This window comes from Alligator mississippiensis, chromosome 6, assembly GCF_030867095.1.
Source record: "Alligator mississippiensis isolate rAllMis1 chromosome 6, rAllMis1, whole genome shotgun sequence".
Lineage (NCBI taxonomy): Eukaryota > Metazoa > Chordata > Crocodylia > Alligatoridae > Alligator > Alligator mississippiensis.
In genome coordinates, this window is record NC_081829.1 from 71,478,130 (window position 1) to 71,506,127 (window position 27,998).

The window sequence follows — 27,998 nt, forward strand, 5'->3', positions numbered from 1 at the left end:
TATTGTATGCCAGTATCCTCATTTTTAATATAGTATGATATGATACAAACTTTTGTGAGCTACAGCTCACTTCATCAGATGCTGTGAATTTAGTGGCTTGCTAAAATTGCTGTTTTTGTATATGCTAAAGGTAACAAAACCTCCAAACCTCTTGTATTCCCACCAAAATGTTTTATTTTACATTTTTATAAGGAAATAGATGATCTAGTTCTCTGAGGCTTTTGTCACTTAGTTTTAATTCCTAATGCAGTTACCTTTTTCTTTCTGTACTTGCAGATGTTGTTACAGTGATCTATTGCAGTATCTGCAGATAGTTTCATTTACTGGAAATATGCTATTGCCATTCCTCATACCACAAACCCTGAAGGTCTCTCTCTGCATTTTTTTTGCAATGTCACTGATGCATTATCTAGCTGCTTATGTATTTTTTTAAACTTAGGTTCATGTGATTCCTTTTTCTTTTTGGTCCGTGTGATAAAGTATTTGTTGACCGTTTCCTTCAGTGAGCTGTGTGTGTGTGTGTGTGTGTGTGTGTGTTGACTTATTTGAACTCTTACAGAGCTCTTATGATTCTTGGAGCTCTTTCATTCAGGTAAATAACAAGTATTTTATTAATTCATATTTTAATAGCCTGTCCTTGTGGGATCTGATATTTTTTGTGATTTATACTGATATCTGTTAACTTTCTTCCTTGAGCACAACTAAGAAGAAGATGGATTAGTGTCTTGACCTAGTGATGGCAATGGATATTTTGCCATTTACTTCAGTGGACACTGGATTTATATATGTTATATTTATATCTCATTTTTTAGGCCCAATGTGCCCTCCTGCTTTTGGAAAGTTCTTCTCAGTCTGCAGACAACATAACAACAACCTAGATCCAGTAGTACTTATTTTCATCACAGCAAATGTCATGGCTTGGCTTGTGTTTATCACATTTTTCTGTTTGACCCCATTTTGCTGCAATTTTGCAATTCTCTTAGGATCTCTAGTTGTTAAATTCATTCTCTTTCATCTCACAGCTATGGACAGGTTGATCCCTTGTGTCCCTCTGTGGGTTAACTGCTTTGTTTATCCATTTTCATCCACTTCCACCTCACTGAGTACTGCTCTCTCCTTTCCCTAATCCTTTGTATTTAAATGACATAATTACTTTCTACTTGGCACCACTGCTCTCTGTAAGCCCAATTATAGTCTGTAGCAGGCTTGCCTTTCGGAGCTTGGGTTGAGTCCCAGGCTTAATTTTGCTGTTTTGATTGGTAGCGCCCATCCACCAATCAGGAGGCAGCAAGAAGAGTTAAGCTCCCCCCCCACCCCCCCAGACCTGATTGAAGACTGCAACACTTAGGTCTGGAAGACTTCAGGGGTGGAGCCCTGGAGAGTATAAAAGGAGCTGCATGCCCAGCATGAGGGGAACACATTCGGGGCACAGAAGAGAGAAGAGTGGGGCTTAGAAGAGCTGAGGAGAGCTCCTTAGCAGGGCAAAGCAGTAGCTCAGAAGTGCCCCCAAAGACTTCCATCAGCAGGGAATGGCAGATGGCTCCAGAGGCTAGATTCTCAGTTAGCAGCACAGTGCACAGCATCCAGACCCTGGGAGCTGCGTGAGGCAGCTCGGGTCTGCAACCTCTGGTGTGCGGCCAGAGACGCGGTACACAGCCAGCATACAGGTCTGAGCCAGAGACCTCAGAAGCCCTGCATAGAGGAGCCCTGTTCCAGGGGACAAGGACCGCCTCCCCCCCCCCCCCCCAAACGCCCACTGCAGGTGAGAGAGCAGCTTGGTGAAGTGGACGAGGGCCACCCTCCAGGCCTGGGAGCCGTGAGTTGCAGGGAAAAGAGGATTCCCACAGGGGAAGGGGAGTCCCCCCTGGTTAGTTAAGGGCTCCTGAAAGTAGAGGTCCCACTGGGAGGGCCCCCCTAAAGTTACCAGCGTCCTTGTGGGAAACACCCAAGGGCATTGGGGTTTCCCCTTGGGATTAAGTTTATCTTTGGGGTTCTTGTGCCCTAAATGGTGTGATGTCATGCCTTATATTTTGTGAACTCTCATGTTTGTAAATTAGTAGATGAGTAGAGTCCTAGGGCTCTGCTGAGACCCCCTGTTGCTATTATTTCACCTGTTGTTTACTTGTATTTATTTGTGGCTTATTTATTGTTCAGCCATACTTATCTATACTTTTTCTATTGGCTATCTATGTTTATTTTGGGGTTTATCTGTTTCAGATCACATACTTACCAGTCTCTGGAGCACTGGTATAAGGTTTTATAGCATTTACCCTGCAGTTATTGTTTATGTTATTTGTTTAGACATCATATATATATAGTACATATGTTTATATCCATGTTTCTTTTCCTTGTGATAAGTTAATGTAAATAGACTTGTATATAGTTAAGTCCCCTGACTGTCCTGGCCTGGTTTTATAGGGATGGAGGGAAACTGAGCAGTCTGCAGTTCCCCCGCAGCACACCTGCCAGCTAACAATTCCATTCAATTGGAGAACGGGAGTATATACCCTAGTTACCTGGGCTACATTTTGGGGGCTTGCCCAGGATTTGTTAGCAGGTAATTTGATCTTGTAACGTTCTGTGTGTGTTTCTATAGAGAGCCAGAAAGGGAATCATGTCAGATCCTGCTAGTCCTCAACAATCTGGGGAAGAGGATCCTCTGAGCAAGGAAGGGCGACAACCTCCCCTGGTGTTACCTCTGAATGGACTGTAGCTTTGCAGCAGGTCATCAGGGAAGTGGTAAATTCTTCAAATGACCGAGCTGCGTATAAAAGACTGAGAAACTTCTTAGGAAATCTCCCAGTCCCTGCAGGAGAGGAAGGGTTTGAGGCCCGGATTGCCCACATACAGGAAAATCTAATTACATGGCAGATACCGGATGAAGAGAAGCGGCGGCGACTTCTTGACGTACTCCCACCTTTGGAGTCATCCAAACTGCTAAGCACCAGAATCCTGGTATCACCACACAGCAGTGCCTTCAGACCCTACAGGATGTGTTTGGATGGCCGTCCCAGGGTGGAGGAGCATACTACGAACTGCTTAGCATGTTCTAGCCCAAAGGTGAGGCTGCATCCTCGTATTTGTTACGCTTGGAGCACGTGTTGCAAAGAGTGGTTGTGCAAAGGACCATTAGCCTGAGCAAAATGGATCATGTGAGGCTCTGGCAGGTCCAAATAGGGGCTTGATACAGCTTGTCCCTTATTAGGGATCTGAATCTGGCTGGTCAGAAAACCAACCTTCCTGGGTTTAGCCAATTAGTGAAAGAAATGAGGGAGTAGGAGGAGATCCTTCACCTCTGGGATGCCATGTGGTTCTGGGAGGAAGTCTCCTCACATCAAGGACCTGTTAGTTGGGTAATGGTGATGACCCCACAAGAAGAGTGCCCCCCCAGAGGTTGAAGAAGAGTCCTCCCAGCAAGTGTGGGCAGCTGTGGTCTCCAGGGCTCCTCCTGGGAGGCAGCCTTGGCCCCAATTCTTTGCCCCACACTGGGCCAAGACCAAAGTTGGGACTAAGATGCTGGGGATCTGTTATAAACATGGGGAATATGGGCACTTGGTCTGAGAGTGTACACAGCCAGAAACCCAGACCTAGTTTTTCAGTGGCTAAAGGTCCGATGTGGGGCGGGAAACTAAGGATGGGTGGAGCAGGGGAGTCGGCTCCATCCCAGGGCCTGCCAGGCTCCTGAGCCCTGGTCTCATACTCACTGCCTGAAGGACTAATAGGCCCTAGGGCAGAGGTCCCAGTGGCAGTGAATGGCCAAAGATGTATGGCCATTCTGGATAGTGGATCGCAAGTGACCATCATATTTGAGTCCTTCTATAAAAACACCTTCATCCACTTACTGGGCTGGATCTATGTGGGCTTAGCCACAACCTGTACCCATACCGTGGGTACTTAGAAATTCATATTAAGTTCCCTGCATCTGTGGCTGGGGTGGAGGAGGAGGTGAACTCCATTGCCCTAATGTGCCCAGACCCAGGTTGGATAAAGGGGCCTCCCTCCTCACTGGGATCAACTCCAGTATATTCCAAGTCCTGGCCTGATATCTAGGCAACAGGCTGGTCCAGACTATCAGGAGTGGTCACCAATGCACGCTCTATGTTCTGAGGCCTATGGTCACTGAGAAAGAAAGGGTATGGGGAAATCCCCCCAAATACTGGGAGTTTTGCATTTCTCTGGGATGGCTTCTCAGAAGATCCCTGCCCAAGGCCAATGGGCCCTACCTACTACATGCAGGTGGGGAGGAGAGCCACAGCAGCTGGGGCCTGTTGTGGTGGAGACCCTCTCTGGAAAAAGGGGTTTGGGAACTTTGAGAGTCCCTGATGGAGTATTCAAGGCTTGAGAATTGAAAGAGGAGCAGGTCACTGTAGTGGTGGTAAATCCTTCCCTAAGAGATATAGTAGTGCACCTGAGGCAAAAAGTGGCCATTGTACAGGAAGCGGATGTGGTGAATCTGGCAAAAAAAGACAGTTCCCTGCACATAGATCCTAACCGTTTTTTCTTTGGGGATTCCCCCGCACCTGAGGAATGGAAGGTTCAATTATGGAAAAAACTCCAGGACTGGGCCAGTGTATTTTCCCTGCATGACTGGGATGTAGGGGAGGCAAAAGAAGTTGAGTACCAGATACACCTTAGTGATCCCAGACCCTGTTGTGAAAGGTCGCATCGCATACCACAGGCTGAGATGGGGGAGGTCCGGCACCATCTGCATGAGCTCCTCAACCACAAAATCATCACAGAATCTAACAGTCCCTACACCTCGCCAATTGTGATCATGCGCAAAAAGAATGGGAGTCTGTGGATGTGCATCGACTACCGTGTATTGAATGCCCTCACGGTGGTCGATCAATACACTGGACCTCAAGTGCAAGAGGCATTGGACTATCTTGGGGGCAGCAAGTGGTTCACCATGCTTGACCTCTGTGGTGGATATTACCAGATCCTGTTGAGAGAGGCAGATAAAGAGAAAACCGCATTTATCTGACCACTGGGGGTTTTCCAGTTTGAGCGCATGCCGCAGGGCATCTCAGGGGCCCTGGTCATGCTTCAGCACTTAATGGAGAAAGTAGTCTAACCCAGGTGCTGGTGTATTTGGATGACCTCATAATGTTTGGGAAAACACTTAAGGAACATGATGAAAGGTTTCTCCACGTGCTAGACCAACTTGAAGCTGCTGAGCTTAAGTTGGTGCTTGACAAGTGCAAATTCTGCCAGGCTTCTGTCAAATACGTGGGACACATCATATCCCAAAATGGAGTTAGTATTGACCTGAAAAAGGTCAAGGCCATGACCACTTGGTCACATTCTTCCAACTACAGGGAACTTAAAGAGATTTCTAGGGTTTGCAGGGTTTTACAGGAGATTTGTACCAGACTATGCAGCCATCACTAGGCCCCTGAACCAACTCACCCGAGGGTACCAAATAGGGAAGTCTTCTAAGAAGCGGGGTGCCCAGGACCCGAGCAAAGGGATTCAGAAGGTATGCAGCCCTACAGAGCCTTTTGGGTCACAGTGGGACGCTCAGTGGGAGGATGCGTTCCACAAAATCATCCAGCGCCTTACAGAAGCACCCATGTTGGCGTATGCTGACTCAAATCACCCATTCATTCTGCACACAGACGCCAGTCTTTCAGGACTGGGGGCTGTCCTGTATCAACTGCATGAAGGATGGCGACGCCCAGTAGCTTATGTCAGTAGAAGTTTGGTGCCCAGTGAGACCCGATACCCAGTACACAAGCTTGAGTTTCTGGCTCTTAAGTGGGCCATCCCTGAGAAGTTCAGGGATTACTTGTATGGAACCACATTCTAAGTATAGCCCAATAACAATCCCTTGACTTACATACTAACCAGCGCAAAGCTGGATGCGACCAGGCATCGGTGGGTGGCTGCTCTGGCGGACTATTCATTTAGCCTGCACTACAGGGCAGGGCAGCAGAACATTGACGCCGATGCCCTCTCAAGACTGGCATCCCCAATTGACCGGGACGTGCTGCTTCCAGAAACGGTCTGGGCCCTCTGTGATCTGCCTGCATGGGACTCTGTGGCTGAGGGAGTGAACATGATCTGTGTGGTTGAGACCCTAGGAATACCACCCGATGGGATCCCACTGGTGTGGATACAGTATATGACCCTGGCCTCTGCTATTCTTCCCCAGATGACGGCAGCTGAATGGTGCTGGGCCCAAGAACAAGACCCTGATGTGAGGGACATGTTATGGGCCCGACAGAAGAGCACTGAGCACCCTCTCCCTATTGGGCGAGTCATCCCTGTGGCCCATCTCCTGGCGAGAGAGTGGGAAAGGCTGCGGCTTATTGATGGGGTGCTGCACTGTGAAGTACAAGACCCAGAGGGAAGGTCGCTGCTGCAACTGATCTTTCCCAAGCAGCAGTGGGAGCTTACACTCGGGGGCCCTGCATGATGACTTTGGTCATCTGGGTATGGAGCGCACCCTGGCTTTATCTAGGGAACATTTCTTCTGGACCCAGATGGTGGAGCACATGAAGGATAAATGTCTCAACTGTGAGAGATGCATAAAGAGGAAGACACTGCCAACCTGAACACATACTTGCACACCATACAGAGCTCGCAGCCATTGGAGCTGGCGTGCATGGATTTTTTTATCTATAGAAGGGAAGGGAAATCAAAAGGGCAACATACTCGTGGTGACTGATCACTTTACCAGATATTTACAAGCCTTCTCTGCCCACGACCAGATTGCTCAGCCAGTGGCAAAGGTGCTTTGGGAGAAGTACTTTTTGGTGTTTGGGCTGCCTGCATGAATACACTTGGACCAAGACTGAGATTTTGAAAGCAAACTACTAAGAGAAGTGTGTGCCATTGCCAGAATTCAGAAGTCCTGATCTACCCCTTACCACCTGCAGGGGGACCTGCAATCAGAGTGATTCAACAGAACACTCCTGAATATGCTTGACACCTTAAGACATGAGCAGAAGGCTGCCTGGAGCCAGTATTTGGCTTACCTGGTACATGCATACAATGCTACTCATAACGATGCTGCTGGGGTCAGCCCCTATCTATTGATGTTTGGACAACAACCCCAATTGCCCATAGACTTGTGTTTTGGGGTGGAGAACGCCTATAAGCATCACTTAACCCACGGGCAGTATGCCCAACAGCTGTGGAACCGGTTGAGGCGAGCGTACCAACTGGCAGCTGATGCTGTGGGGAGGAATCAACAGCGCCACAAGAAGAACTATGATGCTCATGTACGGGAGCAGGGACTGCACCTAGGGGACTGGGTGCTTTTATGCAATCTCAGATTGGCTGGCAGACATAAGATTGCGGTCCAGTGGCAGGCTAAGCCCTACACTATAGTTCAACAAATGGGGAACTTACTGGTATATGAGATTGTCCCAGAGGCCAGGCCTGGATGAAAGTGAGTTGTACACAGAAACCTCTTGCTGCCTATAGGGGAACTGGTGGGGACTTGCCCACTGGCTCAACAACCTCCACAAGCCTGGCCCTGACTCTCTTGCCAGAAGGGTACACCTGCACCTGACCCTCCACCTGCCATAGTGCCAGAAGATTCTGACTCCGACTCTGACTGCGGTGTGTGGTATCTGTCCGAGTTCCACCCCAGCCTGGGGCCCCCACTCTGCAAGGTGAACTGGGCCCAGGGCCTGATGTGCCTGAAGCCCCACCCATAGGAGTTGTCGGGGTAGGGCGATCCACCTGTAGGCTCACACAGAGACGTCTTCATGGACTCTATCCACCAGCAGAGAAGGCACCATGGGTGACACGAGACCCACACTGCGTGGGCCTCCTGGGAGCCCAGAGCCTGACCACACTCCTCGTCCCAGATGTGACCGTAGGCCTGTAAGGCGGTTTATGTATGATGCCTCTGGGATACCAGGAGAGGTACCTACTACCACCCCATGGGTGAGGTGAGAGTTAGGCTTGGGGATGCGACCTTCACCAGGGATGGTGAGGATTCCCTCAGGGGAGAGTGTAGCAGGCTTGCCTTTTGGAGCTTGGGTTGAGTCCCAGGCTTGAAATCTTGCTGTTTTGATTGGTAGATCCCATCCACCAATCAGGAGGCAGCAAGAGGAGTTAAGTTATGCCCCTTTCCTGAGGGGAGGAGAAGAGGAGTCCCCCCCGGACCTGATTGAAGACTGCAATACTCTAGTCTGGAAGACTTCAGGGGTGGAGCCCTGGAGAGTATAAAAGGAGCTGCATGCCCAGCATGAGGGGAACACATCCGGGACACAGAAGAGAGAAGAGTGGGGCTTAGAGGAGCTGAGGAGAGCTGCTCAGCAGGACAAAGCAGTAGCCCAGAAGTGCCCCTGAAGACTTCCATCAGTGGGGAATGGCAGACGGCTCCAGTGGCTAGACTCTTGGTGTGCAGCATGGCACAAAGTGTCCAGACCCTGGGAGCTGCATGAGGCAGCTTGGGTCTGCAACCTCTGGTGTGTGGCCAGAGACACGGTGCACAGGCCGGTGCATGGAGTAGGACCTTTGGAGTGCTTGGGCAGCTCAGGTCCTCAACCCCCGGAACAAGGCTGGGAGCTCAGTGCAGGATGTGCTGCATGGAGGGTTTAGGAGTGGACCGAGCCTGGTGCTGCATGAGGCAGCCCAGGCCTCCGACCTATAGCAAAAGTCCAGGGAGCCAGATGGTGCTCGGGCTCCTGAGCCAGCAGACAGGGCCGAGCCAGAGACCCCAGAAGCCCTGCATAGAGGAGCCCTGTTCCAGGGGACAGTGACCACCCCCGACACGCACTGCAGGTGAGAGAGCAGCTTGGGGCAGTGGACGAGGGCCACCCTCCAGGCCTGGGAGCCGTGAGTTGCAGGGAAAAGAGGGGGGCGGAAGTCCCCCCTGGTTAGTAAAGGGCTGCTGAAAATAGAGGTCCCACTGGGAGGCCCCCCTAAAGTTACCAGCATCCTTGTGGGAAACACCCAAGGGCATTGGGGTTTCCCCTTGGGATTAAGTTTATCTTTGGGGTTCTTGTGCCCTAAGTGGTGTGATGTCATGCCTTATATTTTGTGAACTCTCATGTTTGTAAATTAGTAGATGAGTAGTGTCCTAGGGCTCTGCTGAGACCCCCTGTTGCCATTATTTCACCTGTTGTTTACTTGTATTTATTTGTGGCTTATTTATTGTTCAGCCATACTTTATCTGTTGGCTATCTATGTTTATTTTGGGGTTTATCTGTTTCAGATCAGCTATTTACTGGTATCTAGAGCACTGGTTTAAGGTTTTATAGGATTTACTCAGAGAGTATTGTTTATGTTATTTGTTTAGATATCATATATATATAGTACATATGTTTATATCCATGTTTCCTTCCCTTGTGATAACTATATACAAATTTATATACATTAACTTAAGTCCCCTGTCTATCCCGGGCTGGTTCTATAGAGATGGAGGGAAACTGAGCAGTCTGCAGTTCCCCCGCAGCACACCTGCCAGCTAACAATTCCCTTCAGTTGGAGAAGGGAAGTATATACCTGATTTACCTGGGGTACAAGTCCATAAATCAAAATAGGGTATCACTTACAAAAATGTATGCCTTTCTGAACAGTCTCTAAAGTGCTACCCTTCCCTGCGTTCTGCTTGGACCAGGATACGGCCTTTTCCCACTAACTCGGAGCTGGAATGTATTTTTTACCCATGATGTTGTTTTTATTTCTGACTTCCTTTTTTTTTCCTTGTATTTGTTCTTTATTTTCAAGAACTTATATCTGACACCATGTTTTAGTTTCTGTTTAAGAATTGGGAGAAGGTCAAGGCATGATCCGTACTCTATTTCATGTACGTAACAAACTGTCTGAAGTTGCTAACATTTCATCCTCATTTGGACACATTTACATTGTACATCAGGGGTGGACAAAATATGGGCCAGATCTGGGCCCTCAACTGACTGTATCTGGCCTGCACTCCCTCCAGCCCTGGCCCCGGCCCTGACCCCTGGCTAGTATGGAGCTTCTGGTGGGGCTGTTCCCATTGGGCTGCAGCCAGCTGGATACTCCTCAGCCCCCCTCACCTCTAGCTGGAGCTGCCAGGCTGAAGCTTCCCTCCCCACCCACCTGCCTGGAGCGGTGCAGCAGGTTCAGGACCATGAGCAGGAGCAGTTGCTGGCGGTGAGGGGAGTCCAGCAGAACCTGGCTGGCTGCAGCCACACCAGGGATAGTCCCACCAGAAGCTGCATGCTGACTGGGGCTTGTGAGGCTGTTCTGCTCCTCTTGCCTCCAGCTACGGCCGCTGCTCCTGCCCCTACCGTGTGGCTCCAGGCTGGTGAGTTGAGAGGAAGCTTCAGCCAGGCAGCTCCTGCCCTGGGCATAGAGCTTTGGCTCCAACTTCTGGTCGCCTTCAACCTGTTTTGCTTGTCTGCAGGTGACTGCTTATCACACCAGGTGGGTGGAGTGGGTGGAAGACAGCCCTGAGCTAGAGCCAGAGCTCCATGTGCTGGGCAGGAGTTACCTGTCTGAAGCTTCCCCCTTGCCCAGAGTGGCACAGCAGGAGCAGGGGAAGGGGCATGAGCAGCAGTCAGAGATGGAGGCAAGGGGAGCAGCCCTGCTGGCCTGGGCCCTGGCCAGTGTATAGTTTCCAGTGGGGCTATTCTTGGTGCACTCTGTTCCCCTTGCCTTTCTGGTGACAATGTGAGCCCGACTGGCTGCATCCACACTGGGAACAGCCCTGCCAGAAGCTACATGCTGGCTGGGCCCAGGGCTGGGACAGGGACTGGGGTTGGGGGAGGGGGGCAGGTGGGTTGTAGCAGGGCACAAGCTGCCCTGGGTGGGGCTTGGCCCCATGTGGAGCACTGCAGGGACAGCTGTTAATGGGGTGAGCTCTGCTGCACATGCCCTACTCCTTCTCATCCTTCTCCTCACCCCTGGCTGGCTTTCAGGCAGCCCTCCCTCCACACACCCATACACCCCTGCCATTTCCTCCCAACAGGTCAGGGCATGTAGGGAGCCAATCACACCTGTCATGCTCCTGAACACTGCTCGCCACCCACCCACAACCCGATAGGGAGTTTTGGTGAGTTGTGGGAGGAGGGGGGAAGCTGAACTGACCTGCAACAGCTTATCAAAACTCCCTTTGTGAACCTCAGGCCCAAATAATTACCCACCCCTGCTATACAGTATTGCGCCATGCTTCATTTCTCTAGAGCCTATAGTTAAGATGGTAAGTTTTTATACTTCCACTGACAGTTATAAAGCCAGTGTGACTCAGGATCTCAGAGGATCTTTCCAATGCATTCTGGTACCTAATAAATGATGTACTTGAAAAATAAAAATAATGTCACCCAATACCAATTGTCAGTAAGAAAGCAATTGGTAAATTTTCATTATTGATCAACATCAGGAATAGGTGTGTGGGTTAAGGCTTATGCTTTTCCTAGATTCTAGGTTTTCATCTCACTTAAGCCGTATCTGTAGTTTATTTCCATTGAAATGAATGGTGGTAAAGTATTATATTTTACAAGGCATGTTTTGTGAGTTTTTATTTTTCAATATGTTTTGTGCCTTTATCAATAAACTGTATAATAAAGTCCCCTAAATAAACTGCTACCTTTTCTATACAGTCATGACTCACTGCAATGATATGTGGTGCTGTATGCTGTTTTGTTTATAATAAGCTGAGTTGCCACAGTCATGTTAACTTTCACAAGTCTCACAAAAGCTAAGGGTGTTTTTTCAAGTCCCTGCTTCTGATGTTGGTAGAGAATCTCCACTTTCATTCAAAATTGAGGTTTCATATCGTTGCAGTGAAATGTTGGAAATTGTGAGCCAATTGTACCTAAAAGCTTAGGAAACAGAAGAAAAGGGCTAAAAATTTGTTGTAGAAATGTTATGATTAAGTTGATCTCTTTTTTGAATGCAGTTCTAGAAGTATTTCCAGAAAGAATCTCAAGGGACTATGCACTGCTTTGATTCAGGAAGAAGGCACTGCATTTTTTTTGCATACCCCATGCCCCCGAGCAAGACAGAGGGGTTGTTTTGGGAAGGCAGAGTGAAGCAGAAAAGACTTTACCTGGTCGGGGGCTGAAGACTGGTTGTGTGGCGAGGAACCAGAAGACTCTCTTCAGTCTCAATCCCCATCAGCTGTGGGGCTAACCTCGGAGTCACTGACAAACTTTATATGAGTGATGCTGTAAAAGCCTTAATTTAGCAGTGCCTGTAAGATTGAATGCAGTAACTGTTGGCCAGGCAGGCACCTCCACCTGCAGCCATGGAAGGTGGCGTGAAGCAGATGAAGATATTCCTGCCCCAGCTTTGTGTGGCCGGAGCCTCCAGCCTTTTCAACAGCCCCACCTAGTCAGTCCCAGGGTTTGTTTCCTTGTTTAAGACATGTACACTAATTTTTTAAAATTCCTAATTGTTTGGGGAAAAGGTGCAGGTGGTATGTGAAAAAATAAGGGTAATTAAAGATGATATTAATGCTTATATTCATTTTCTAGGGGACTCTTTACAGATTCATTATAGACTCAGCTGAGACGCTTGCTTTAGAACAGGCAATCAGAGTAATATTCAAGTTTTGAGTATATTTTTGTTTTGATTATGGTTTCTTCTCTACCGCTCAGCCATCATGGGATATCTTTTTTATAAAAGGTTTCAGTTTGTTCAGTTTTATCCCCAGCAGTAACAGAGTAGATGCAGTCACAGAAGTGTTTTCAGAACTATTTGAGAGTCAACTTTTGCCATGCTGTCGCAAATGATTTTCAAAAAAATGTTAATTCACTATGTCCTGTCTGCACTAAAGATATAACTGAGCTCTCTGAAAAAGTTTCCAACACTCACTTTGTTCACAACCTTTTTTGTGATACAGCTGGCACTTTCGCTCATCTGTGGACTTCCCCACCTCTATGCTAAAACCCAAGCTGCTAAAGATTGTAAACGTTTTATGAACTTGATTGAAAAATCCTGATAGCCCTTTTTTTATCCAGAGGCCACATGACTCAGTCTAAGTCCAATGGTGTGTTTCCTGACAGACATCACTGTTTCCCTAGAAAGTCTACATCTGTTTCCATGCACTTGCTGCTAATAAGCAGTGGCTCAAGATCTTCTGTTTGATATTTTGGAATATGTATGATATTCATACTGTTTATTGAGATTATTAATAATCTTTAGGGACTCATTAAAATAGTCATTCATTTAATTTATTTAGCGTAAAAAGAAGCTACCTGAATAGCAAGCAAAACATTTTCTTGGATTGTTGATTAGGAAGCCTAATTTATACCCCTTTCTGTGAAAGAATTAAGTGATATCATGCTGGTTATGCCAACAGGAAAGCTAAAAGCCATTTTAGTGACAAACATTGGGTCAAGCTGCTCTGTGACACAGTAACTGAACCCGATGTTAACTCTGGAAGAATTCTAGCATTGGCATCAGTAAACCTCAGAAGATGACATTGGTAACCATTTTGGATGGCACATAACTTTCTTAAAACTGGGAAAGGAGCATTCCTAGGTGTAGGTGAATTTTTCTTTTTTAAAATATTGCACATAAAATCAGATCCACATTTAGGAGTGCCTCTTGGCTTATCACAGAAAGGAAAAACTTTGTGCATTTTGGCAGTACCGTTACAACTCTCATCTGAGGGTTGGGCAAAAATGTGAAAGCAGCAAATTCAGTCTGAGTTTCTTATGTGGGAACAAACTCATTTGAGCACCTGCACAGGCCATGCATTTTATTTCCCCTGAGGATAAAGCCCACTGTTTGAAAAGCGATACTTCTGCTTTTTCATTTTACTGTCATCTGTTCTCATCTGCTCTTAGGGGAAAAAAGAAAAGAAACCAAACCCACAGACTGACTAATGATCAAACGCTCAGCATTGGAATGTTTGGGGTTGGACTGGGGACATGAAGTTCAGCTGCATCCCTCCTGAAATGCAAAAGAGAAGAGGACTTGCTGCATCACCTTCCAGGATGACCCTGTATGCTCTTTCTCAGTCTGCACCAAGTCAGCTTGACAGGTCCCTTGTTCCTCCTTAATTTGGTCTAATGGTGTGACTATGCTGCAACAGGGAGATATTACTGTAACAAAGGTAGGCATTCCCACACTAGCATTATGCTAGCTAGCACTGGTAACCATAGCAGTAAAGACATGGAGACACATTTCAATGCAGGCTAGCAACCCAAGCACACACCCAGACTCCCCTGTGGGCATGTTCAGCATGTACTGACATCTGTGATACTCTGTTCAGTGCTGTTATTACCCAACCCAGCTCTATTAAAGCTAGTTTGCACATGTATACATACACATGCAGTGATCCTGCCTCGCAGTTGCACTGTAAATGTACTCTCTGTAGCTTACTACAGGGTATCTGGGGAAGTGTGAGGAGTATGTTTGTGACTGGCTCTTGTGCAGGGACATTAGAGGGTGGGGTACAAGTGGGGAAAGCTCCTCATGCCCTTCTTATTCTTGCGTGCCAATCCCCAATTCAACTGTGTTTGACAGCGTTTGTAACTGACTTTGCCAAGGAGAGAGGTGTCTTTCTGCAGGCTTCTAAACAGAATTGATGAACTAAGATAAGACATAATTTGTGCAGCACTAACTGCCGATTGCAAACATAGTGGGCTAGCTCCTAGCTTTAGCTCACTCTCCTTTATGCCCCTAATAGTACAAATCAGGTGCAAGGCTTCTAAACAACCTCCTCTCTTCTTCCTGAGCTGCTGGTGTGGCCAGGGAAAGCATTTGGAACATCTCTTGTTCCATCCAAGTATGGGTGGAACACCTCTTTGCCCGGGTGTAAGCTGCTGTAGGGGCCCCCATTAAAAGAAACTCAGAGTGTTCAAGAACAGTAAACTGCTAGTGACAGAGGCCTCTTGCACACTGAGAAGTTTCTGCCTTGTCCTCTGCTTTCTAAACCATATGGCTTCATGGCAGAAGGAGGCATTAAGGAGTGGCAGAAGGATGCTGAGGGCTTTCTTGGCTAAAAGCTTGGTATGTAGGAGAGACCAAACAACAACTGCGCACCAGAATGAACGCACACCAGAAATCCATCAAAGACAGAAATACCCAATTACCGGTGGGGGCACATTTCTCACAGGAGGGCCACTCTCTCTCCAATCTCTCAGTCCTGATCCTCAAGGGAAACTTACACAACACTTCCCAGAGATGATCCTATGAGCTCCATTTCATCAACCTCCTGGATACTAGAGATCATGGGCTAAACATAGACATTGGATTTTTGATACATTACAATCTGCCTGGCAACTGACTCCCCAGCCCAGCCCCTGGCTTCTTTACTTTTCATTCCATCCAGGAAGAGCACACACCGACTGCTGAAACGTCCTTAGCCTGATGAAGGGTTTTTGAACCCGAAAGCTTGCTTAATAACTTTTCTCCAACTATTTGGGTTGGTCTAATAAAAGATATCAAATTCACCCAAGGAACCTTGTCTGCCTATGTCTTTAGACCAACAGGGCTACAACCTAAACCCCTGGTAGCTATAAATGCAGCCTTTAAAACCAGGGTGGATACAATGTGTATATGGTTAGATGAACAGAAGAAATTCCTATCAAGTTGTTAAAGTATCAAAGTAGGACACAAAATAACACGTATGGTTTTATGAGTGTAGATGCTATATCAAGAAGGCTATATGACTTGGCTATGATGAAGGATCAATAGACCAGTAAGGCTTCTTTCTCCAGGGAACAATTCAGAATTACAACTACAGCCATGAAACTTGTCTTTTTATCTAAAACTGTGGATTTTGTGAATTGTTGCTGGTAATATGTTTGCACAGTTGATAACTTTAATTGAGTTAAAACTACAGAAATGTAGCAATTTAATAGGAGTACACCAGTATATCAGAAAGGGTCATTATTTTTTATGTGTCCGTTGCAGCATTTATTGTGAAGTTCAGCATTTGAAAGAGTTATTTGGTGAGTTTGAGGTCATAAAATCTTGTAACTTTTTATACTCTAGGGGGATAGGAGGAGAATAAATCTACATTTAACAGCAAAGTTTATGTTTTAATATAACTATTTTTTTTCTTTTGGGCTTATAAGAGAAAAGTCATCAAGGGAATAATGTTTGTGAAAACCTATACTTTAAAGGAATGTTATCCAGATTAAAATATTTGGGAAAAGGTCAAATGGAAATTTGAATGTAAATTTTAACAGTACTAATTCTTTGTATTGTAATAACACCTAGGAATCTCATTCATGGATAAAGGCCACATTGTGCTAAGTCCTGTACAAACAGAGGGAAGGTTTTTGCCCCAGATAATTTACAATATAAATTTAGGATTAAGGAAGTTTCTGGATAGAGATACTTTCTAAACATTTCTAAAGTGGCCCTCTTAGCAATATTTAGACACCATTGATTTTTCCACAGATGGCCATAGCATAATTTCTTGCAATTAAAACTTTTGCATATTGTATGTATTTAATTGAGATTTTAGGTTGTTATACTTTTGAAATTATCCTGTTTTATTGCCATAATATTAACAATAGTTTGGTTACAGGGTGTTTACTGCCAGGAAAATGTCATGAGCTAAAATCTATATTCTAGTAAATGTACTATCTAATGTTAACTATTGAATATTTATCTAATGTTCACTGTTAACTGTTGAATATTTATATGTTTGTGAATTTTTAAATGTTCATACTTATTAGCAAGTAATTAAATGGTGATATTATAAGACTGTACAACGGGAAAGTAGCTTTTCTTGAATGCTTTTTAATTGGGGGTTGTGGGCTGCAAAACATTTCTTTCCAGGTTTAGTTTCATTCTAGGTCTGCCTCTTAACTTTCAACGGTATATTTGTAGGTCAATTTCCCTTTTCATGTTCTGGAGAAAAGAAAGAAAACCTCAAAATGTCATCAGCTTCTAAGAAATTGTAATCTGCATGGCCTGATGGTACTGGATTGCAGTGAATAGCACCAAAATTTTCTATGACTATTTGATCTGAAGTGCAAATTGATTCATTTGAACAGTGTCCATCAGGGTATGGTATACCAATTCTGGTAGGGAAACCATGATCATAAATCTCCCTGCTCACGCTCTGCAATTACTTTATGCACATGGCAGGATGCTTTTTGAATTGTAAGTGAATATTGTAGAATACTATGATGGAAGTGAATGTTACATTGGTAGCTGCAAGTTTTCAGAGTTGCAAAGAGCTGATTCTAAGACTGGCCAGTTAAGGAAGAGAACTATATTTCCAAATGTTCCCAGGGAATTTTTCAGGAATGATTAACATATTACAACCATACAAAAGGTGGGACTGGCATAGAGGCAGTCATGTGTTTAGTAGGCAGGGGTTTCATGTTATAAGATTTTCATGGAGTACTTAACATCCTCTGGTTACATTTTAAGATGTTGTTTTCAACTGAGAATAATCTAAATGGCCCAGAACTAGTGTACCTGAGAAAGAGTTTACTTCCCATTGTTTGCTGCCACATCAGTGATTAATATAGATGATCATGAAGCATTCCCCTCAATATGCAAGAGATGAGGCTGTTGGAATGGCACTTTCTTTAAAGGCCCTGGAGTTCTGTAATGACTGTCTGACAGTAAAATGAAACAGGCTAAATTTGTTGATGACCAGGATGCATTCTCTATAGCTGTTCTTCTTAACTAGGGTGCCATGAGATCCTTTCAGGGGTGCTGCAAGATGCCATGTAATGTTAGCACTGTTTGGTGCAAAAACATGATTCACAAGATAAAATAAATCATTTCCAGTACAAGTCCATAGTGTTATGAATATGCTGACCTGCTGTGGTGTTTCTGAGTTCTTTGCAACAGAAAAATATTTCCATAGTCCAAAAATGAGTGAAAACTAAGAGCTAACATCTTTGGAGGGGTGCTTTGAGCCTAAAAAAATTGACACCCATTGCTCTATAGACAGTTTGTCTCCATTAAGGAGAATTAGAAGACAGGAGCACTGACCAATATATTGAGGCTGATATGTTTTAGATTACCTGTTCAGTATGAACGGTGGTATAAAGGGACGGCAATTTCAGTTTGATCTGTACTTTTAAATAATTGTCAGGGACACTTATATAATGTTCTTGCAGATGCTTAATGAGAAAAATTGGAGTAAAATTCGGATGCAGAAATTATTTAGAAACAAATTTCAAATTATGAATACATCTGAGAAGACTTCACTCTGGAACATAAAGAAGGTGATACATAAATGTAAAATGTTGATTATGAATTGTTTACCCAGCAGCACTACGCACCAGTATTTTAAAAAAGGAATTTACCTAATAAGGCATACTGATGCTATTTCAAGCTATATAATAATCCTGGTTATTTGTATGGTTTTGAACAACATTGTCCACTAAAACAAGGAGCAGAAATTTCCCTTTTTTCAAACTAGATTCCAGGAAATCTAATAAACTGGGATGTTTAATGAGAGTTCCAGCAAAGATCAAGGGTAGAGACAGTCATAGAGACAGAGCCAGGCAGTTCTGCACTGAGACATGTTGTGCCTGATCCATGCCTATCTCCTCTTGAAATGGAAGCAGTGTAGTCTGAGTGCAGAGCTACATGTGCACTGCTTGGCTCTAATGAGAATTAATGTCTAATGGCACATGGCAACAACTGCATTTTATGAAGAGTCATTCCTGCCATGCTTGCAGAGGTTTGTGGCCATTAGAGAACACAGGTGAAGGAGTACCTGGTTTCTGCAACTTACTTAGTCTTAGCTGAGAATGAGGTACTAAAATGCTCAGATTAGGATGGAGTTCTAGGAACCTGAGGAACTTTCAGGTCAGACTGGGAGACCTCTTGTGAGTTCAGCTGTCTCCAGGGCAAGGTGGCAATTGATTAGGGAGATTTTTAGGTCAAAGTTTTAATTTAGATGCCTTGAGTCCCCCTAAGCCCATTATGATTTTATGAGATTAAGATGAGGGCACTGGGTTTATTTAGTTTGGAGAAGAGAAGATTGAGGGGGGATTTAATAACAGAAAGATGTGGTAGATTTCAGTACAGGGCTTCCAGATGTCAAAAGAGGATGACAGAGACTTTGCTCAGGGGGCCTTTTTCCCTCTGGAGGAGAGTATTTTATCCTCTTTTTTGGGCTGGATAGCCAATGAAGGATGAGCCTACCTGGTCAAAATTATCTTATGATATAGGGAAGCTTCAATTGCATCAGAACTTGAGGATTTAAAACCAGGATTAAAATTAGTGTAGTGCTTAGGATAAGTGAATTAAAATTACATTATAGTCTAGACTATACATTTTTGTAAATTTTTAGGATTTTCAAACTGAGACTATCTACGCCCCAGCACTATGATACTTACTTAACTACACACTTTTTTCCACAGTACTTCTCAGAAACTAGGAATCAAATATATGAGTGTTAATATCATCCAAGGATGCCCATGAACAGGTACCATGATGCTAGCCTCATGTTGGGTACTATTTTGCTGCTTCATGTTAGAACTGCTGGAAAGGCAGCTTCATACATTTGTTCTGTGGTTCACTGTTGTCAGTGGCATATGTTTGCATGAGGGGATGTGAATTCAAGTCTAGTTGGGGTTAAATTTTAAATATCTATTTTGGGTAAGGGTAATCATTGTATGGGCTGCTGACTTGTGACTGCTCAGTCTGTTCTGATAATTCTGACGCATCATTAAAGAGGTATGTTAGGAAGAGGCTGAAATATCAAAGGCCTGTAGCAGCGTTCCCTCTGCACTGCAACTCTGTTTGGACAGGGCCAGCCGTGCTAGGTGAACTGTGCTGATACTTTCCTAAGTGACTGAATGCTATAGTACCTGCTGTCTGACCAGCTGTAACTGGTCTTCCTGCCTCTGTCACATTAGTCTTACTTGCACCTCTGCCTGCACCTTGCATTTAGCTTATAATGCCACCTGTAATTATTACAGTCCCCTTGAGGCTTGCAGGAGAGGCTTTTGCCCTCTCCTCCAGATACCTTATACTATTTATCTTCAGTTGTCAATAATTCCTTTGAATTCTCACTTCTGCATTTAAAAAGTCCAAATCTGAAGATGTTTATTTATTTTTCCCACTTTAGAAGTACTGGGGAGTCTACCCCTACCACAACACAGCCCCCTAATATATAGTAAATTAAATATTATATTGTTGTACAAAGGCAGGAAAAGATTACTTTTTCATTGGTTATCAAAGTAGCCACTCGAAGGACAGAAGGAGGTAATACACTTCTGCAGAGGGGCTCTGTCTGTGGCAATAATGTACAGTAAATTAAGTAATGTATTTCTTTTAAAAAATGAGAGGAGTCAAGTTAGGAGACTTGGAGTGAAATGAGTTAAGATATCTGTTCTGTTCTCTGTACAGAGCGTGCTTGAGCCTCTGCACATGTGGAATTCAACTGAAATGAGATTATAAATTAACAATTCTTCATGCTTCATTGCTTGAGTGACCTAGAAGTTATTTTCTTCTGATTTTGAGTCCCAGGTGCAGCACTTTCCGATTTACCAAATATAACTTTTTAAAAGGGAAGAAAGCCCATTGAACTGAAACAGCAACAGCCTGTTTTCTGTGGTCTGAATGCAGCTTTGCAATACAGGAAGGCAAAGCAAATCAGCTGAAGGCGTAGGGGAAAAGTGCTTGAAGGAGATTGAGGTTCTGTTCTTGACTTTGCTGCAGACTCCCTATGAAAACAAGTAGTTTGGACCTACAAAGATTGGCCTAAGGTGGCTGTTTCAGGTTTTTAGGAGGTAACTCCAACTTGAATTATCTAGAGACCAGTTTTCAAGAGCAACGGGCATCTGCAAAGCCAAATGTGACTGTGAACTGTGGAGACTTAACACTTTTAAAAATCACAGCCAAGACATCTCAAGTTGGGTAATTAGATTTTCTCCTCTGTTTTTTCTCTCTCCGTCAATGAAATTGGGATAGCAATGTTCAACCATCTAGTAGGGGGGTTGGCATAAGGTTCTTGCTTCAGTGCTCAACCCACATCCGTTCAGCACTCATTCTTATGAGGCAGCTGTAACTATTAATTGACAAACCATGGCATCATAAACTCCATGGTTTATCAGACTAAAAGCAGTAGTGGTTCATGATTCACCTTCCTGGCTGTCCCTAACAGGGAGTAACAGATCCTCCTGTAAAAGAGAAACTTATTGTAGGGGCTGGGGTGAGCTGGGACAAGCTGCACTGCATCCTGTGCCCCCCAAGCCTCTTGTCCCCACTCACCTCAGTCCCTGCTGCAGCAGCCCCGGGAACAGCCAATGCCAGCTGCCTACATCATGGCATGGAGCAGCCCAGGGGCTGGCGTGAATGGGGATAAGTGGAGCCCTGGGGGCTTTGGGGCATGGCGCAGCCCAGCGGCTGCAGGCAGGTGGCATCAGCCACTCCCAGAGCAGCTGCAGCAGGGGCTGGGGTGAATGGGGCCCTGGCTCCATGGCCCTTTCCCCTTCCCCCCACAGACTTACCTGCTTGGGTGAGAGGGGTGCGCACCTATGCCGATTGCATAAGAGTGAATTTACTTTGCATATAATGAATTTGGGGTATAAAAAAGGTTGTCACCGTGAACGCCACCTGCCCCCAGAGGCTGAGGGGGCACAATGACTGCCCATAGGCAGTGGTGTCAGCAGCGTGGGTGTTGTGGTGGTGAGTGGAGAGCTTCTACAGGTAGCTGCGATGGTATTGGCGGCAGGGAGTGGGTGGCGAGCGCTGACTAGTGGTTGGTGACCATCTGCAGACACTGCCAGTAGCATTGGCGGTGGCCAGTGGCAATCAGGGACTGCCTACAGATGCCATTGGTGGTGTCGGTGGTGGGGGGGAGAGGCTGGTGAGGGGCAACTGCTCGCAGGCACCACTGGCAGTGTTGGCAGTGCTTTTCACAGGGGTTGCATGGCTAATCTCAGGAGGTGCATATGCACCTATGTGCACCCCCTATGCATCACCAGTGGTCATCACATAAGAGCAAATTTGCATATAAAGAACCTGCATAAAATGAGGGAAACCTGTAGATGAATAAAAGCTTCCATTGCTGATTCCTCCCATATCCAATTCTGTTTTAATTTGCTGCTTTCACTTGGTTGGGCATCATAAGGTGAGTTGTACTAGTGAGGAGAGAGCAGGAAAGATTACCCAGCAGCCTGAGACCTGCTTCCAGGGTGGCCCTTGCTTTATTTACCAGCAGAGCTCTTGAAACTATCTGCAATAGCACCATCTGGTGATCTTCCTACAACCAGTGTTCGTTTTTATATCCTTCTTTCTCTACACAATACTCCAAATGTACCAGTTCAGGTTAACACTTTTTTTGTTGAGAAAGAAAGGCAAGACCAGTCTGGTCCTTGCATCTGTTTCTGGTCAACTTTTATTTAGAATGCTTGTGCAATGGTAGTTGACATGGTGTATCCACCTTTGTGTGAGTTGACTTTTTTGTGAATTATGGGCATTTATAGACCTGCTCTGGGAGGTGAGGGGAGAGGGAAATACTTTAATTAGAGTGGCTCTGAGAACTGCTTTAATTTAAGGACCCAGAGTGCCACATGTATCAGCATTCAACTAAAGCCCCCCCCCCCCCCCGCTGCCTTTTTTCAGCACGGGGATGCTAATGCACATGATGCTGGAGTCTGCTGGTGTACGGTAATTACCATGTGCTCTGATGCACTGTAATTACAGCACATTGGAACAGACTCAATGTACATGTATAGATGTCCTTAGGTATTAATGGATAGGACTTCAAAGGTGCAAAAAGGAAGGCATTGAAACAAATGTTTCAAAGTGCAGATTCAACAATGGGAATGAGCAGCCACAATGGAAGTTACTGAGGGGCAAACCTCATAAAGTCACTTACATAAGTAAGTAGGCACATCATTGCAAAGCTATTTTCTATGTTTGGCATCTAAGCCACAATGTCTCTGATGACATAGTCTATGGGTTGGCATACTTACTTTCTGGCACCAATCAAGCCACTCAAAATATAGACACCTCCCTCCTCCAATAACTTACCCAAACCTAAGAGTAATAAAAATGAACTAAAATTTAAAAATGGCTGTTTGGTTTTTTTGGAGGGAAGTCTGGGCTGATTCTTATGCACTGGGAAATGTTATAGAAATTTCTGGTTAGGATCATTTTGTTTTTCAGCTGTTGGAGAATTAAAGTATGTTTGGTGGGCATCTCCTCCTCCACAGAGCGCTTTGTATCACAACAGTTGGGTAGCTGAGGCAAGGGAAGTAACTGAGGTAGACAGTGCTCTTGGTTCATGGCCATGCAAGCTGTTTTGGTGCACTGAGGCAAGGATTTCTTAGGGTGATAACTTTTATTGAACTAACTAAGTAGCTGAGATAAAGTTAGACAAGGTTTTTTAATGTAAGTTGTTCTTCCTCAGGAGACATCCTTGCCTACTATGTAGCAGACCCAAACATACAAACTACCGTAACCTTGGTGCACTGAGTCATTCACCCCCCTTTTGATCTTAATCAATTTTCTTTAGTATTGCTTAATTCCTATATTATATGTTAGGAGTAATTTGCAAATAAGACTCTTTTTTACCTTACTTTTTGGATGCAAGATTAAAGGTACTAACTAAGGGGTACCATGGGCTCTTTGGCTGCACTGAAGATCTTGCAAAGGAGGATTTCAGCTTTTGGGGAAACTGAAGTGAGGTTAAGGCAAAATTATCAGTTTAATATATGGAACCTGTTTCCTTTGAAGCATTTATATTGCTGTATAGTCTATGTTAGCAGCTAAGACAGAACCCAGATAAGATGTTTATTATGCTAAAATACAAAAGACTTCTTGCAGGCTATATTAGGTGTTATTTTTATTATTTGTGAGGGAGCTACATTAGGAAAAATAATCTAAACCTTAAACACAATTTTCTGTGGCACTGTTCATTTTCAGCAACAGGATAAATCAAAGATTTTGCAAGTACTGTTGAAACTACACAGGGAAATTAAGAAAAGCAAGGCACCAGAATCTGCATATTTAAAACTGTACGACTGTGTGTCTGAGTCAGCACTGGCATTTTGAAGCAATATGGTAATTTAAAATCCATTATAATATAGATGTGCTTATGAGAGGGGTAAACTTTGCTTACTTACTAATTATCATGATAGAAAGCACTAGTTACAGAATGCTTCTCAGCTTGAAGCCTTCATTGGGAAGAAAGTGCAAATGTGGAAAGTTGCAAGTTTTCTGTACAATTACTACTCATTTAAAATTGGCAGTACTCAAAAGTACCAATACAAAACATTTTTTAACTTATATTGCTTATAAAGGGCTCAATTTCACACTCATCCAAATGGTGTAGTACCATTTCCTGTGCTATGAAGTACTAATCCTAATGGTAAAGCTGAAGTAGAATGTAGAAAGCAAGTATTCAGTCAAGAAACTGAAAATGTTAACTTTCGTACTGAAGCATGGCATCACTGCTAAGTTTATAGTACTGACATAGCCCCAGTTATGTAGGTGCAAATATTTCCCATGGAACACATGGGGAAAATACATGATGTAGCTGATATACTGGCTTTTCCAATTCACATTTTCCTCATCTCTTCTGTCATGACCCAAAGGGTATGATTGTGTGTGCGCTTTGGCACTGCAGAATTATTTCCCGCCACATGGAGCTTTCTTTGCACGGTGCAATTCTCAGTTGCATAGAGAAAACCCCGGTGCAAAGGAGTTCCCGCCACCTGTATGTAAATTCGTACCCCACTATTGCCTGTTTCTAAATTATTCCCACGTGGTAGCTAGTGATTGGCTTGCTAGCTGTAGAAGAGGCTTGAGCAGTTTCCGCCCAAGTTGGAGGAGGAGGAGAACTTCACACCCATCTCGTGAAGAACTCTAAGCGCGCTGTGGAGCCTAACAAACTCCGCGTGTGCCTTAAAGGAGGATACAGGGGCCTGATCAACCTCTAGCCTCTCCCCGTCGCTGCCTGATCCTTCGATGTACCCCACCCTGCGCGCTTTCGGTTGGTCCATGGAGCCTAGCAAACTCCGTGTGTGTGTGTATTCAGAGCTCTGTCCGGTTTGTTACAAGAGGCTCGAGTTTTCTGCGGGTCTTGTTCGAGTTCGTGTTGTGGAGCCTAGCAAACTCCACGTGTCTGTCTGTAACTGTAACTCAAGAAAGTTTTCCTGCCTGCACCGTGACCACCTACAGTGTAAGTAAAATAATCTTTAATCAACCTCTATGCGTCCGTGCCTAATTCTAGTTCGCCATGCCGACCACTTTTCCCTGGCCCACGTGCCCGGGCTGCTGGCCACAGCCCCTCGGCCCCAACATCTTCCAGGTGAAGAAATCTTGGAAAATTTCATCCCCATATTAATTTGTTTAAAAAACATATAAATAACCAAAAAAGAAAAGTTAGAAACTAATTTGTAAATCAGTCTTAACTTTAAAGTATCTACTTCATGGATACCAAAACTGTTTAGTTATTTTATAAGCTGATGACAACTATAAATCACCACTGTGAAAAGTGGTTGATGATTATTGCAAAAAATAATCCAGACACTACCCACATTATAATTAGAAGGCCTTTTAATTATGTGCTATTAATTTGTTCATCTATTGTACAATGACTGAGATACATGCAGTGTTATTATATGTAAATGAGATAAAACCAAGACATGACATTTCAGATCTAATTTAGAGCATGTTTATACCACAATGGCAGGGGGCTCTTGTTGGAAAGATCCTGACTGCGCCCCATCCCTAGTTGTATTATATATGACAAAGGTCTTCCAATTTAATTATTCCTGGGAACATGAAATATGAGTAAATGAGGCATATTTTGATATAGTGTCTGTATAAATACCTGACATTGCAAGCCTTGAACTATCTATACCCTGCTTAATTAAACTATAATTATGTCTCTCTTTCTGAAGATTTACTTCCAAATTATGGATATGTAGCACTCAATTATACCTAAGACTCATACGTCAGTTTGGCAGCTGTGAGTTCCACAAACTCCCTTACATTGCCTTTTGAACAAAACTAAGTAAGCATTTTCAGAAAGAATAAGGTAAGATTCTTCAGAATGCTGCTAAGGCTATTTTGATATGACTTCCTTTCTGTCTTAGATAACATCCTTGGTCACGTCCAGACGAGTGCAGTTGCATGTTTGTGGTGTCGCAGAGGTGTCTGCAGCACCACATACTGCACAGTCAGGTGTTCTCTGTGCTGCAAGGGCACGTGGCCCAGGCATGCACTGCTCCATTTTTCCCCCCACAGGTTATCCAGAATATCCAGGGGTAAAAAAAAAACCATGAAAAAGAAAAATGGAGAAGCGCGTGCATGGGAAGCATGTGCCCCTGGAAAGCGGAGCTGGGCCACCCAGAGCTGCACTGCAGCTGCCAGCCAGGTTCCACTCAGCAGGATCACCACTGTTGCAGCCCCAGGATGCCCCCAGGACCCCAGGTAAGGTTGCTGGGGCCAGCACAGTGCTGGCCCCAGCCTCCTGTACTGCCCCCAGGGTAACTTGTCACACGTCAAAGTGTGCATAGCATGGGTGTTCCCCGGTGACAAGTAGCAGTGGTGCACGGTGTGCTGCTGCTACTTGTCCCTGGGGAACCAAACGTCCACTCTTGTCTGGATGCAGCACCTGAGAGTACTGTGCTGTTCTGGTTATCTTTTTCCTTGAATAAATTTCAGAAGTGACTAAATCTGCTTGTGACCACAATAGCTGGGATGTTATAGACCTTTCCCAGGGAAATGCTCTTCAGAATACCATCTGCATTTGGAAACTTTGGACAGATCCCAGCCTGTTGAGGTGAGAGAGTTTGAATTGTCTTCTCATTTGTGGAGTGTAAAATGCTAATGGTAGTTGAGCTGTCTATTAGTGTGTACCAGTACTTTCTGCAGCAACCAGGGGATTACTGGGACTTTCCTCCACATGTTGATGGAGTCTGATTCTGGCTAATTTGTCAGATGCAAGGTGGCAGTACAATTTAGAATGACTATGAGCTTTAGCCTTTAGACTGCTTTTGGCTTTCTAATTTCAATCTCTTTCCAGTTATGCAGATAATTAGAATATTTAGAGTCACAATAATAAAGATTAAAAACCAACAGGGGGCATATTTCAGGACAGCCAACTTCTATTTAATGGGAATTAGAAAGGAACATTCCTTTTCAGCAGGGTATTCCATAGCTGCAAGAAACCTTAAAATAGACATCTTACCCTAAGCATCTGGCATTGGCCATCATTAGAAGGAGAATACAGGATTGGATTACTAGTCTGATTTTATCTGGCAATTGTTCTGTCCCTATTTTCCAACTCATATGATCCTTGTGTCAGTTTAGCCAGTTAAGACATGCAGTTCTATAGAAGGAATGAAAATTCAGAGCCCAGTGATGGAATATAGCCACTATAGTTCCTCTATTGCCCACAGGGTATTAGCTTGTTATATTGCTTAATTAAGTTTACAAATTTTTGGCCAGTTTTATGACTACAAATAATTTCTTTCACTTTTACCCTCTGCAAGTTGTTAGGGGTGCATTCTCCTTTTATAAAAAGCAAAGAATAATATTTTAATAGCTCTTGTTTAAAATGAATAATGAATTAAAGTCTAAAGTGTTCTTTTAAAGAAGTAATTTTATAAAGAAGAATTCAGAAAATCGTAATATATATATATATCTACATCATACCATTGATCTTGTTTATTTCTTCAGAAATCAGGACTTAAACTTTTTTCATACAAAGTGAAGTCCATTTTGGAGTTTTTGTCCTGGACTCGATGACAGCATTGACATTACAGAAAAGTTTATGTTCTTCTACTTACAATTAGACAATTGGATGATTAAAAGGTCACATCAAAGAGAGTCAATCCCTGATGGCAAATCAAAGGATTCTATTGACTTTCACTATGTAGTGGATCAGACCCATACATGTCATAGAAAAAAAGGTCATGGTTTCAGTCAGCTTTACGTTATTAATATCCTCTACTGTCAAAATGGCACTTCATTATACTTAATTTATTTGCAAGATGGTCCTCTGACATTTCCTTATTCATCTAGTTAATTATTAATACGAGCCTACGATAATATTAACTTTCTTTTTCATCCAAGTCTTTATCAGTAGGAATACAAGTGTGATGGGGAAAAAAAACAAGACTCATCAATAGAGGGGGATTTTGAAACTCAGC

At 44.3% G+C, this 27,998-nt stretch overlaps 2 protein-coding genes across 17 annotated transcripts in view; one reads left to right on the forward strand and one right to left on the reverse strand.

Moving 5' to 3' along the window:
* The window catches only part of BLNK (B cell linker), a 174,302-nt gene that overhangs the window by 89,458 nt on the left and 56,846 nt on the right, over window positions 1-27,998 (reverse strand). The window lies entirely within an intron of this gene.
* Window positions 26,079-27,998, forward strand: part of DNTT (DNA nucleotidylexotransferase) — a 358,214-nt gene continuing 356,294 nt past the window's right edge. For 3 of the 12 annotated variants that reach the window (XM_059729997.1, XM_059729998.1, XM_059729996.1), the window contains exon 1: window positions 26,369-26,626. Coding sequence is in view for 5 of the 12 variants with exons in the window: in XM_059730000.1 (XP_059585983.1) it covers window positions 26,123-26,274 (152 nt within the window). In the remaining 7 variants the exon portion in view is untranslated. Of the gene's footprint in view, window positions 26,275-26,366; window positions 26,627-27,998 lie in introns of those variants that run through there. The other 9 variants (XM_059729989.1, XM_059729990.1, XM_059730000.1 and 6 more) reach the window with 8 other exon arrangements.